Here is a 12,510-nt window from a genome sequence, read left to right on the forward strand (position 1 = left end):
ATCCGTTTAAACTTCAGAGACGTTAGTGGAGAACTTGAGAAAGATTTAGCGTACAACATTGTCTATTTCTGTGCTAGGATTTTAAGTTTGTAAGTGTAAGAGGGCTTCTTTCCTAGAATAGTAACCCTTTGACTCTGCTGGGAGGCTTTACTGCAGAAGCTGCCTGGGCAGGGCCTGAGGCCACCACAGTGCAGCAGCTGTCGGCATCTCCTTCTGTAGTTGCCACTAAGTCTATGAAAACCCTGGCTATGGTGCTACGGTGTCATTCTGGACCAGCAAGCAACCATGAGTGCTTTGTGCTATACTGCAAGCCGGGCTTGGGATGTTGGTGTTGTCTGTGGAGGTGTCTGTGGAGGTGTGGAGGGTTATGGGTCGTGGATCTGGGATATAGCACATACAAGGCTTTGGATAGCCCTGCATTCTTTCTTTATCTGTGTGTATGTGTGGGTAGAGGGTATGGAACCTTCCACGTCTCATCTGTGGGTAGTGAGGCGGAGTGGTCACTTTGACATTGTAGGGATGCTCAGAGATTATCATCAAACCTGGCTCTGCCCCTCCATCCCAATCAAGGAGTCCGTGTGTTAGACATAGATAGCTTCAGGGTTTCCACGCTCTGACAATAATGGCTAAGATTCCTGGTCTCTAATTTCTTAATGAAGGTACATTATGCTTTGCCGGACAGTCGGATTTTGGTCTGCGCTCCTTCCAACAGTGCTGCTGACCTTGTGTGTTTGCGACTTCATGAGAGCAAGGTGCTGAAGCCAGCTGCCATGGTCCGGGTGAATGCCACCTGCAGATTTGAAGAGGTGAGCCCCAGGCATGGAGTGGGCACCGGGAATCCTTCCATGGAGAGTACCAAGTGGGCAGGTTTGAGCAGGAGGCAATAGCTGGGCAGACACCAAATGATCATAAAAGTTGTATGGAAAAATTGCTCTGTATTGTGATACAACTCAGCTACACAGTGGGCTCTTATTCTTGAATATTTTATTATAATTCTCACCCTCTCTCTGAATTAACAATACTTTTGTGGACATTCCAAGTTTGTTAAATTTTGATGCTATGCTTTCATTCATTTCTTCAGCTGTATTCCAGTTCCTTTTCAGTCCTGTTTTACTGATTTGATTACAGCTGTCTCTTTTGGAAAATTATAGGACCCTAGTTTGCTTTTGAATAAAATATTGCTCAAAAAAAGAAGTTGTGACTAGAAAATATATTAGGTATATTAAAATATATTAAATATATTAAATACATTGAATTGTTTTCTGGGCAGCCGTAAAGGATAATATTATAGTATAGTGTAGTATAGTTGAGTGTAGTGTAGTGTAGTCTTGCCCTCAGAGTCTGTAAAGCGTGGACCATTTTAATTTAAGTAATCATGAATGATTCATCATCACTGAGAAGTAGCAACAGAGCAAGACTACTTTGTAGAATTCCTCCCAGCCTTGCTTTTTGTCCACTTTAAGGAAGTGCTTCTAACTCGAACCTCTTTGCCCCAGACTATTATTGATGCCATCAAACCGTATTGCAGAGATGGAGAAGATATCTGGAGAGCCTCACGCTTCAGGATAATAATCACTACATGTAGCAGTGCAGGACTGTTTTACCAAATAGGAGTGAGGTAAGCACCAGATGTTGTTTGAGGACCAGAGTCACCCAGACAGTTTGCATCCTCCCTCAGTTACCTCAGAAGAAGCTGACCAGATGGAGAGTGATTAGTGGTGGGAAGTGTCAGCCATTGTGTAGGAGTGACAGGGCAATGGGAGCATCTTTTCTGCATAAACAGGCTTACTGATGAGACCCAAGGGCTCAGCAGTGGAATGGACAAGCAGTGGGCTGGCAGCATGTAAAGATGTGGTAAGAGAGCCCTGAGCATGCTTACACAGAGGAGACCTCAGAGTTGAGGCCTGGCAGGCAACAATGATGGAGACACAAGCTATAAGAAGAGGCCTAACTCCCAAGGCTAGATGTTCACTGACCGAATAGCTTAAAGGATCAGTGGAGGCAGACCATGTAGGAAAGAGCTGGGTTCTGTGAAGTTAGTCCTGGGTAGGGCAGCTCAGGTGCCAAGAAGATGAAGCAGTGATGGCACTGGTGATTCAGGGGACTGTGGGGGTCTGAGGACCAGAAAGAGGTCCCCAGGGACATGTCCCAAGAGCAGAAAAGAAGCAGAAAAGAAGTGAGGAAGCTTCATACCAATACACTAGAAGTGAGCAGGGGAAGCTGCAAGCTTGGTAAGCAGAGGAGACAGCACAGGGCAGGCAGGGGAAGGAGTGGAGGAGCAAGGGCCACTGAGGGTGAGCCCCAACTTCTGAGATCCTAGGGCAGACAGCTCTGCAGCTGTAAGGATGGCTGCTCAGGCCCACAGGGGCCTCCTTCTCTGGCTTGGACTCTAGGCATCTGAGCAGGGAGGGCCACATACAGGTTGCAGATTATTTCATATTCTTTAGTTACCCATTTTATTTATTTTTAAAGTAGGAATATAATCGTTTTAACATTTTCATTTTATTTTGAACGTAAGTAAGTATAAATAAAGGTGAGGAGACACCTTGAGGGACTTGGTTCCTTCCTTCCACCATGGGATGGAATTTAGGTCCTCAGGCCTGGTGGTAGGTGCCTTACACTCTGATCCATCTTGCTGGCCCCACAATGTCATTTTATTTTGTATGAAATCGTTAATGAGACAGTCTACATTTTCTTAATCAGAGCAGCTACTGTAAGGTACTCAAGAGCCGCATGTGGCTAAGAGACTGCTGGACTGGGAGGGTATAGGTCTAAGCCAGGCAAGGGATACAGTGCAGACCTCTAAGCTACAAGGAGGCTCTCAGGCTTTGTTCATACCCAGCCTCCCACCGTCCCGGGACCTTCATGTCCTTCAAAACAGTACACATGCTGCTGCCAGAGCAGTAGTGCTAACAGGGATTCATAGGAGTGTCCTAGCACCTGCAGTGGCTGTGACCCCTGGTCACGTGGTACCTGTACCCTTTAGTCTTGTCTTCCCTGGAGGGCTCCACTATGATCTGAACACCCTGGAACAGAGCTTTGCCAGTATGTGTTAGGAAGCAGTTGCTAAATATGATGGAATTAACCATGAGACGTTTCTCTCTGTAGAGTTGGATACTTCACACATGTATTTGTGGACGAGGCAGGACAGGCAAGTGAGCCAGAATGCCTTATTCCTTTGGGACTGATTTCAGACATCAATGGCCAGGTAAGGCCTGTGTCTTAAGTGTGTTTCTCTCTTACTGTTTTCTCCTGGTGACGGTCACAGCCTTAGAGGGGTCAAGTGAAAGTACTGGGACCCTGAGAATCTGGGGAGAAAGAGCCTGCTAGTTACTGTTTACTCACGTGTGAGCAGAAGCTAAGAGCAGTTGTAGCCATAGGGACACAGGGGACACAACATCAGAGTCAACAGCTGAAGTGTCTAGTTTGGGGTCCCCCCCCCCCCATGGCAGAGAGAAGAGGACTGGCCTCATGCTTTGCTAGGGTCTGACTGTCCTTCCCATTATGCTTCTTAGAGCTTCTCACTCAGACCCCCGGCCCCTCCAACTCTGTGTGTTCCTGGCAGATCCCCATCCGAGCTTCTCTGGTACTTTGTACGGTGGCGTGGATTACTATCTTAGAGAATGTTTCTCTCTGTACCCCAGCTGAGAGGTCACCTGGCATCCCTCCTTTCAGTCACTAGGCACAATGAAACAAGTACTCTTTGGAGGGACTACGGAGTGAAGAGGGACTGGTCTAATTAGAATACTAAAGAGAGTGGGCAGCACGGTGTCGGTGTGTGTAAGGCCTTCTGGGAAAAAGGCCAAGGGTAGTTTCCTAAGGTCAGGAACAGCAGAAAATTCCAGAAAACAGGCTGTATCCCTGAAACTTTTGCTCCATTGAGAAATAGCTTGACTTCTGCCTCCTAGGAGTGATAAAAACTGGCAGTGACTGCTTAGTGGAGGAGCCTAAGTCTCAAGTCATTTTCTATCCCACTTCTGTGTCTAGGCCATTGTCATTCCAGCTGTGTTTACTGTGTTTTCCCTGCCTCTGCTTATTCCACATAACCAGAGTATACAGCCCTCCCACCCCAGCGCCTGCACAGGCCTACCCCAAACCTATTCAGAGACGCCTGCCTGTCCGTCTGCTCCCCACTAATCCAGCATCCTTGTATATGCTGTAGATCGTGCTTGCTGGAGACCCCATGCAGCTCGGCCCAGTCATCAAGTCCAGGCTGGCCATGGCCTATGGGTTGAATGTGTCCATGTTGGAGAGGCTGATGTCCAGACCAGCGTACCTGAGAGACGAAAATGCCTTTGGCGCTTGCGGTGCATATAACCCATTGTTGGTGAGTTCCAGACTCTGCTTGTCACACAAACAGAAGAGCAGAGATTTGCTGGGGCAGACAGTGCTGAGGCCAGGCCAGCAGGGCCTCTGCCACCCTGCTCTCACCCACCTCTCCTTGCCCATGAGTCATAAGACCTCTGCACAGGAGGCCTCCACAAACCCCCACTCGCCCCTTGCTTTCCTCACTTTACGAAGCATGCTCAGCAGAGGGACCCAGGACATCTGGGCAGGGAGGTGAGCAGGACTCCCGGCTTCCTCACTTACAGGCAGCTCCTGGGGCACTTCACCTGCTCTTCCTGTCCTGTAGGGGCTGCCGTTTGGATCAGAGGATGCCAGGCAGCTTCGGTGCAGATGCTGGGAGAGTGGGATAAAAGAAGTTAAATCTGCCTTACTCCATGAATGTAGGAAAGCAGGAGATAGCGTGTAACTTCATGTGAAGGGAGAGAAGGCCTGGCCCTGAGACCTGGAGAGACTGTTTCCTGTAGTCTGCTGCTCTAAGGTGCTCGTGTAGTTGAGCATAGCTTCTGGCCCTAAGTTGAGAGCTCAGGGAAACCATCAGACTAGACCACTGCAAGGGTGGAACGGAATGCACGTAGGCCAGGATGACATGCAGCACGGTGTCTGTTGGGTCAGAGAGGATGCCCAAGAACTGTGCGGCATAGGAGATAAATCCTCACCCATCTCCCGTGCACTTTGAAACATAAAGTTTCTTTGTTGAAAAAGAAATGGCTTCCCAGTCTTTCCCTTGTTCTCTGTACTATTCTTAGCTGGTGTGACTCTTCACAGGGGGTCACGTTCTCCTTTTCGGAATAAAATATAATTACTGTCCTGGGGCTAGCAGGCATTTTGCCAGTATAATTGCTATTATACGTCAGTTGCTCTAACAGAATTGCCTAGAGGACAACTGTCAGGTATTTTCAGGGTAAAGATTTTGTCTGGGCTCACCATTTGAGGAGATAATATGACGTTTCAGAGAAGGCATGGTAGCATGAGGCATCTGTCATGAGGAAGCAGAGAAAGGCATGAGTGCTGGTGCCCATCTGGCTTCCTCCATGTCCCTTTTTATTTAGTCCAGGACTTCCCCCATGAGTCTGTGTCACCCACAGTCAGAGGCGTCCCATCTTAATAAATCTCTTTAGAAACCTTCAACAGTAGCCCAGAGCTGTGTTTCCTCAGTGATTCCAGTGACATTTGACCATCACAGCCAGGAACAAGTGCAGAGGCTTGCTTGTATTGCACCAGCTTTCCAAGCAGTTAGAGGTGAACTGCATGTTCCTCATAATGGTGCTGTCCTCATAACCAAAGATATGCAGGGGCTGTTACAACAGCTCTTACTCTGCCTCCAGCACTAAGTCAGGGCTTCATTAAAAGGCATCCGTGCAGAGACGCTCAACCGTCAGGACCAAGATGACTCACAGAAGAGGCCTTCATCCCTCTTTGATGGTTGAGAGTCATCTGAAACTTGTCCTGGCATCAGATGTCAAGTTAAGAGTGAGAACCAGGCAGGAGCAGGAGGCTGCCCCATGGAGTCAGCATTAAGGTGGTCAGCTTTGCAAGGACAACAGGGGCATAATGTGGACAGGAACTGTATGGCTTTGACTCTGTGAGCCTATGCCTACCTCTTCTCCACAGGTCACAAAGCTTGTGAAGAACTACAGGTCCCACTCGGCTCTGCTGGCACTGCCCTCACGCCTGTTCTACCATAGGGAGCTTGAGGTCTGTGCTGATCCCAAAGTAGTGACTTCACTGCTGGGCTGGGAGAAGCTGCCCAGAAAAGGCTTCCCTCTCATCTTCCATGGAGTGAGGGTAAGTCTGCCGTGTCTACCGAGTACTTCTTGCATCAGGTGATAAAAGAAGGAAAAGGAAGAGGAGGCAGTTTGGCTCAAAGACCATCCTGTGTACTTCTCAATACTGTGTGCCCCCTGTCTGTACTACATTATTAGCCAAGCATTCCCTAGGAACCTGGGGGTGGGGAAGACGGGTGCTGATCTCTCAAGTGTAAGGGGCAAGAAGGGGAGCTGCTGAGCTCTCCTGACAAAGATTCCATGCAGAAAGGACTTGAGAGTGGGTATTGTTGGCCAGCACCCTTGACACTTATATTAGACAAATACTGGATTCCAACAGGAGACCCAGGCCAGTATCTAGGAGCTCAAAGTGTGGATTAGAAAGGAGATGGCTCGGTGGTTAGGGATGTGTCTCACTCTTGCACACTTCAGTTAAATTCCCAACACTCACATCAGGTGGCATACGAGCACCTGTAACTGCTCTTAGCCTCCATGAGCCCTTGCATTACCATACGCATACAAGCACACATAAATGTAAGGCACCAAGGTCTGGTGTCCCAACAGTGCTGGCCCCACTGTCAGAATCAGAATCTATTGAGAGCCCACAAGAACCAGTCAGCCAGGCACTGAACCCCAGATCCAGAAGTCGGGGATGACACAGCCAAGTCTCCTTCCTACAGGACCTTACAGAGTGGGGTGTAGATGCTTACAGCTAGAGTAAGTGCAGATATTCTCTAAAAGCAGTTTGTATGATGAATTTGGTTGTCAGAACCAGAGATCGAGTTTTACATTCATCCTCCCAAAAGGAGAGGACTGGAGTTAGGATCTAGAATTGGTGTCACACCCAGAAGGGAAGATGGTGTCTATTAGCCCTTTTCTCCCATAGCCTGGTCTTCCAAGAACAGTCCTGCCTCAGTTTCTCTCTAAATCTTTAGAAAAATAAGGTATGTGGATCTGTTAGAAGTTCTTGAAGAAGTGTGTGCTGGTGGCTCTGAAGCACCCTCTCTAACTAAGCCTGTTTGTCAGTGCTTAACCCGCCCTGCTGGGCGGTGCTTCCCCAGGAGTGCCCTTCTCAGAAGCTTCCGGAACATCAGGAAAGACAAATGTCAGTTAGAGTCGAAGGGCTTTCTAGTGTGCCCAGCAATGAGCCTGTGAGGTATATCCAGTGCTACTGTGCAGCAAAGGCGAAAAGCTCTGTTTGAGCACATGAAGGTGTGCTCATGAACAGAGGTTCAAGGTCGTAGATGTCAGTTCTTCCCAAATTAACCTATATGTTTAATATAGTCTCATTTCTAAAAAATCACCACAGGTGCGCCAGATAGCGGTGTGCACACCTTTAATCCCAGCACTCATGACAGAGGCAGTCAGAGGCAGACATATTTCTGAGTTCAAGGCCAGCCTGATCTACAGAATGAGTTTCAGGACAGCCAGGGCTACACAAAGAAGAAACCCTGACTTTAAAAACAAAAACAAAGCAAAAGAAAAATCAGCACAGGCTTTTTATGACAGTTTTACTGCCAGTTCAAAATGTTTTATAAAAGAAAATGCCTATAGCCCTAAATTCAGTTTTTAATATTGCTGAAAAGAACCAGACAAGGAATCATTAGCTTGGTATGTTACAGAGCATACGACAGAGTCAGAGGAAATGGACATCTCCAGGGTGTGTTCTGTGTTAAAAATGCACCATGAATAAGACCCTGGGTTCAGTCTTCAGTACCACATAGACAAAATGTGTAGGGTGTGTGTGTGCACGTGCATGTGTGCCTCTGTGTGTGTGTGTGTGTGTGTGTGTATGTGTATGTGTGCATGTGTGCCTCTGTGTGTGTGTGTATATGTGCATGTGTGCCTCTGTGTGTGTGTGTGTATGTGTATGTGTGCATGTGTGCCTCTGTGTGTGTGTGTGTGTGTGTGTATGTGTATGTGTGCATGTGTGCCTCTGTGTGTGTGTGCATGCATCTGTAGTTGACAATAAAGGTACAAGTTGGTGGAACATAGTCCAAAAATACCAGGAGATATAGGGAGTTTTTTCACCCAGGATTTTACTGTGTAGCTCTGACTGCCTAGAACCCGTTTGTAGACTAGCCTGGCACTGAGCACACAGAGATCCACCTGCCTCTGCCTCCTGAGTACTGGGACTAAAGACATGCACTACCATGTTCCATCTAATAGAGAGTATTTAAGAGGAAAGTGCCTCTCAGTCACTGGGAAACTGGTGGGAATATATATTTGATCACCATTGGGCCTGGGAGACTATGGCAACCTGGAAGTCGTGTACGGAGGTCAGGGAACACACATTCTGGGAGAGGGAGGCAGTGCCTGTGGACCAGGGCCTTTACTTGGCCCAGGTAAGACCTCACCAGTTTCTCAGGGGCAGGGGTTTGGTTGTATTGTGTTTTGGTTTGCTTTGTTTGCCTTTTGAGACAGGGTCTCATGTGTACCAGGTTTGCCTTGAACTTGACATATAACTCAGAATGACCTTCAGATTGTGGTCCCATTCTTTCTGCCTCCAAGTCCTAAGTTTATATGCATGAAGCACCATACCTGGCTTATCCAGTGCTGGAGATCAAACCAAGAACTTCATGCATGTGTGGCAAGTGTTCTACATACTGAGTCACATCCTCTGCCTTTGCCAGCCCAAACTGACCTTGAACTCAGTTTCCTTAGTGCTAGGAGTACATGTGGAAGCCCCACACCTGGCTTCTCTGGACACTTTAAACTGGTGGGTCTGCATCAGGTAGGCAGAGTTCCCAGAGATCATACAGCAATAAGAGGTGGGCAGTCTTGCTCGTCTGTGTAGTCTGCAGTTGTGAGGGTCAGCAGGGCCAGCCACGCAGACTGCATCGAGCTGTGTCACTGGGGAGTAGCTGGATAGGATGATCTGGATAGATCACTGGAAGTGCTGAGAAGAAAGTGAGACCTGGAAGCTGTGGAGGGCAGATCCCTGATTTTGTGAGAAAGTCCATCTTATACTCCAGTGGACGTAGAGATGGTGGAGAATCATCAGAGATCACTACAATTAATTTAGCCACATTTCAGTAGTTTTTTTAAAAAAAGATTTATTTATTATATATGAGTACACCATTGCTCTCTTCAGACAACACCAGAAGAGGGCATCAAAACCCATTACAGATGGTTGTGAGCCACCATGTGGTTGCTGGGAATTGAACTCAGTACTTCTGGAAGAGCAGCCAGTGCTCTTAATCACTGAGCCATCTCTCCAGACCCCATTTCAGTAGTTTCTAAATGTCACATTATTTGCTAAGTTCCTTCCTAGGCCCTCAGAACATAAGAGGGACAAGGCAGTCTGTCTAGCAGGGAGTGTGGTCCACACCGAGTTTGAGTAGAAAGGACCACATCCCTATGTGAATTGGCTGCAGTGTTGCTGGCAGGCCTGGCCCTTGTTCACTGCATGCTTGGCTTCCTCTGCTCACAGGAGACAGAATATCCTCGTGCCCACTTGTGCTTTGGATGGACCAGACAGAATTTGTCAGGTGTTTTATGGCATGCTTAGGATAGGACTAAACACTCCAGATTCCACAAAACATGCCCAAAGGAAGCTGTGGTCTCTGCCACAAGGAAGTGTCAGTGAAGAAACCACAGTGTAGATTATGCACAGCCCCCTTGAGCTGTGCTGCTCTTTGCTTTAGTAGCAGTGCTGAGCAGGGACAGTAAGGCGCCACAGGAACCTAAAACCTCTGTCGCTTCATTCCTGCCGCAGCTCCTCATCCTCTGCTGCAACTAAGAAACCACACAAGTGGCCCAGCTCTCCCTCTTCAGTTTTTGTCTTCAGTCACTCCTCCTTGCTACCTGAGTTTACTTATCTCTTATTTTACCATTTTTTAAATTAAAATATAATTACATCATTTCTTCCCTTTCTCCCCTCACCCACCTTTTCCATGCACCCCCTTGCTCCCTCTCAAGGTCATGGCCTCTTTTCTTGTTACTGTTTCATACATGTATAAATAGATAAATATAACCTGCTGAGCCAGTTTAGTGTTGCTTGTATGTGTATGATTTCAGGCTGACACTTGGAATTGGATAACCAATTAGGGGGCTCATCCTAATTCTCCCACTATCAGCAGTCCTTAAGTTGCCTGTTGTTCTTTCTCGAGGGTGGGATCTAGTGAGGTTTCCTCTTCCACAAAAGCTTGACTTGTGGTGACATTTTTTTAGGTCTTGTTTAGACATCCATATTGCTGAGTTACCATGGACATAGCTTCCCTATCATTTCTAGAAGACATGACCCCACAGCAGACTTTCTGGTCCTCTGGCTCCTGCAGTCTTCCAGCCCAGTCTTCCACGATGTCTCCTGAGCTAACGTTATGTGCATGAGCTGTGTCGTATGTGTTCCCACTGAGACTGGGCACCCCGTGACCAGTAGTTAACTGAGTTTTGAGCATTTGAAGTCTGCCGTAACTGTCTGTACTGCGAAGGGAAGCTTCTCTGATGAGTGGAGAGAACATTGAGAATGTATGAGGAATTGTGCTGATCAAGTAGGTTCTCCTCCAAGGGCCATAACCTCATTAGCCCTGGGAAGCTGGCCTGAATCCTACAAGTCCTGTGTCCAAAGTATATCTTGTCTTCAGCAATAGGGACTTACCTTCAACCTCTGTGAGGCAACTGTGGGCAACAGAAATAGGCTGTGTTGTTTTGGGAGTTTGAAGTCCCCTAACCAGCAATTCCTACTAGTTTTTTTTTTTTTTTTTAAATCTTTGTACCTTCTGTTTTAATAAGGATGCAGGTTCAGGCTGCTATATCCCAGGCCAGTTCTGCTTCATCTCTTCATTCCTTCCCCATGCCATATACTGTGTGTTTGTGTGTGTGTGTGTGTGTGTGTGTGTGTGTATGATCTCATGACACAGAGCTGACTCAGTAACCAAAACTGACTTTGAATTTTGCATCCTCCTGCTCTACCTTCCAAGTGTTTTGATTATAGACTTGAGCTACCATATCTGACAAGTTCTTTTCTTAAGGCCTAATTAAATTAACAGGTTAGGGGTTTTTGGTTTGGTTTTGCTTTGGGGTTTTTTTTTGGGGGGGGGGTTGTTTTGTTTTGTTTTTTGTTTTTGGCTGGCTGGTTGGTTGGTTGTTGTTTGGTTGGTTGGTTGTTGTTTGGTTGGTTGGTTGGTTGGTTGGTATCTCTTTGGATAGAGTATCCTTATGTGTGTGGGCTCTCTGGCTGGTCTGGAAAGAACTGTCCTTGATCTCACTGAGCTATCCTTGTCTCCAGCTCCTGAGTACCATGACTAAAGTAGTCTACCACCAGACCTGGCTATTTCTATTTTTGTTAGGGCCTTTTGTTTGCTTGCTTTGGGTGTTTTGAGAAAGTGTCTTTTGTAATTCATTGCTGGGGGTGGCTTTGAATTTCTTTTTTTTTTAATATTTTTTCAAAGATTGATTTATTTATTTTATGTATATGAGTACACTGAAGCTGTCTTCAGACACACCAGAAGAGGGCATCAGAACCCATTACAGATGGTTGTGAGCCACCATGTGGTTGCTGGGAATTGAACTCAGGACCTCTAGAAAAGCAGTTAGTGCTCTTAACCGCTGAGCCATCTCTGAATGTCATTTTTATTCATTGTATTTTGTGTGTTTGTTTGAGACAAAGGTTTTACCATGTAACTCTGGCTGTGCTTAACTCACTCCTGTAGAGCAGGCTGGCCTCAAACTCTCAGAGATCCGTCTGCTTCTGACTTCCAAGTGCTGGGATTAAAGGGCTTTGCCTCCATGTCTGGCCAGTCATTGTATTTTATTTTAGGTTTTTCTTAAAAGCAGCAATGTCATATTTAATCCAGTTTAGTCAAATCAGCTCACTCTTTTATTAAATATAAATAAAGGTAAAGAAAAATTAAGTCCACATGGTTGTGAGCCACCATGTGGTTGCTGGGATTTGAACTCAGGACCTCTGGAAGAATAGTCAGTGCTCTTAACCACTGAGCCATCTCTCCAGGCCCTGGCTCAGTGGTTTTAGAATATTTGTTCCTAGTTGGGCAATGGTGGCTCTCGCCTTTAATACCAATGCTTGGGAGACAGAGGCAGGTGGATTTCTGAGTTCAAGGCCAGCCTGGTCTACAGAGTGAGTTCCAGGACAGCCAGGGCTACACAGAGAAACCCTGTCTTGAAAAACCAAAAACACAAGTCCCTTCTGGTCTGGCCAGCACCGGGGTGGCTAGGGCACAGAGTCGGCGGACACCCGCCAGCTACCCACAAGACATGCCACAGGATCTTAAGACCTCTGGTGAGTGGAACACAGTGTCTGCTCCAATCCAATCGCACGGGACCTGAGACTGCATTAATTAGGAAGCAGAAAATCCGGCTTGATCAGGGGCACAAGTCCCTTCCGGTCCGGCCAGCACCAGTATAGCTAGGGCACAGAGTCGGCGGACACCCGCCAGCT

At 47.1% G+C, this 12,510-nt stretch overlaps 1 protein-coding gene across 3 annotated transcripts in view; it reads left to right on the top strand.

The window, feature by feature from the left end:
- Mov10l1 (Mov10 like RISC complex RNA helicase 1) overlaps positions 1–12,510 on the top strand; it is a 72,262-nt gene that overhangs the window by 37,614 nt on the left and 22,138 nt on the right. For all 3 annotated transcript variants that reach the window (XM_006521556.1, XM_006521557.1, NM_031260.2), the window contains exons 18-22: positions 660–806; positions 1,497–1,618; positions 3,109–3,208; positions 4,163–4,327; positions 5,959–6,132. In XM_006521556.1, coding sequence (XP_006521619.1) covers positions 660–806; positions 1,497–1,618; positions 3,109–3,208; positions 4,163–4,327; positions 5,959–6,132 — 708 coding nt within the window. The remainder of the gene's footprint in view (positions 1–659; positions 807–1,496; positions 1,619–3,108; positions 3,209–4,162; positions 4,328–5,958; positions 6,133–12,510) is intronic.

This window comes from Mus musculus, chromosome 15, assembly GCF_000001635.26.
Source record: "Mus musculus strain C57BL/6J chromosome 15, GRCm38.p6 C57BL/6J".
In the NCBI taxonomy this organism is placed as follows: domain Eukaryota; kingdom Metazoa; phylum Chordata; class Mammalia; order Rodentia; family Muridae; genus Mus; species Mus musculus.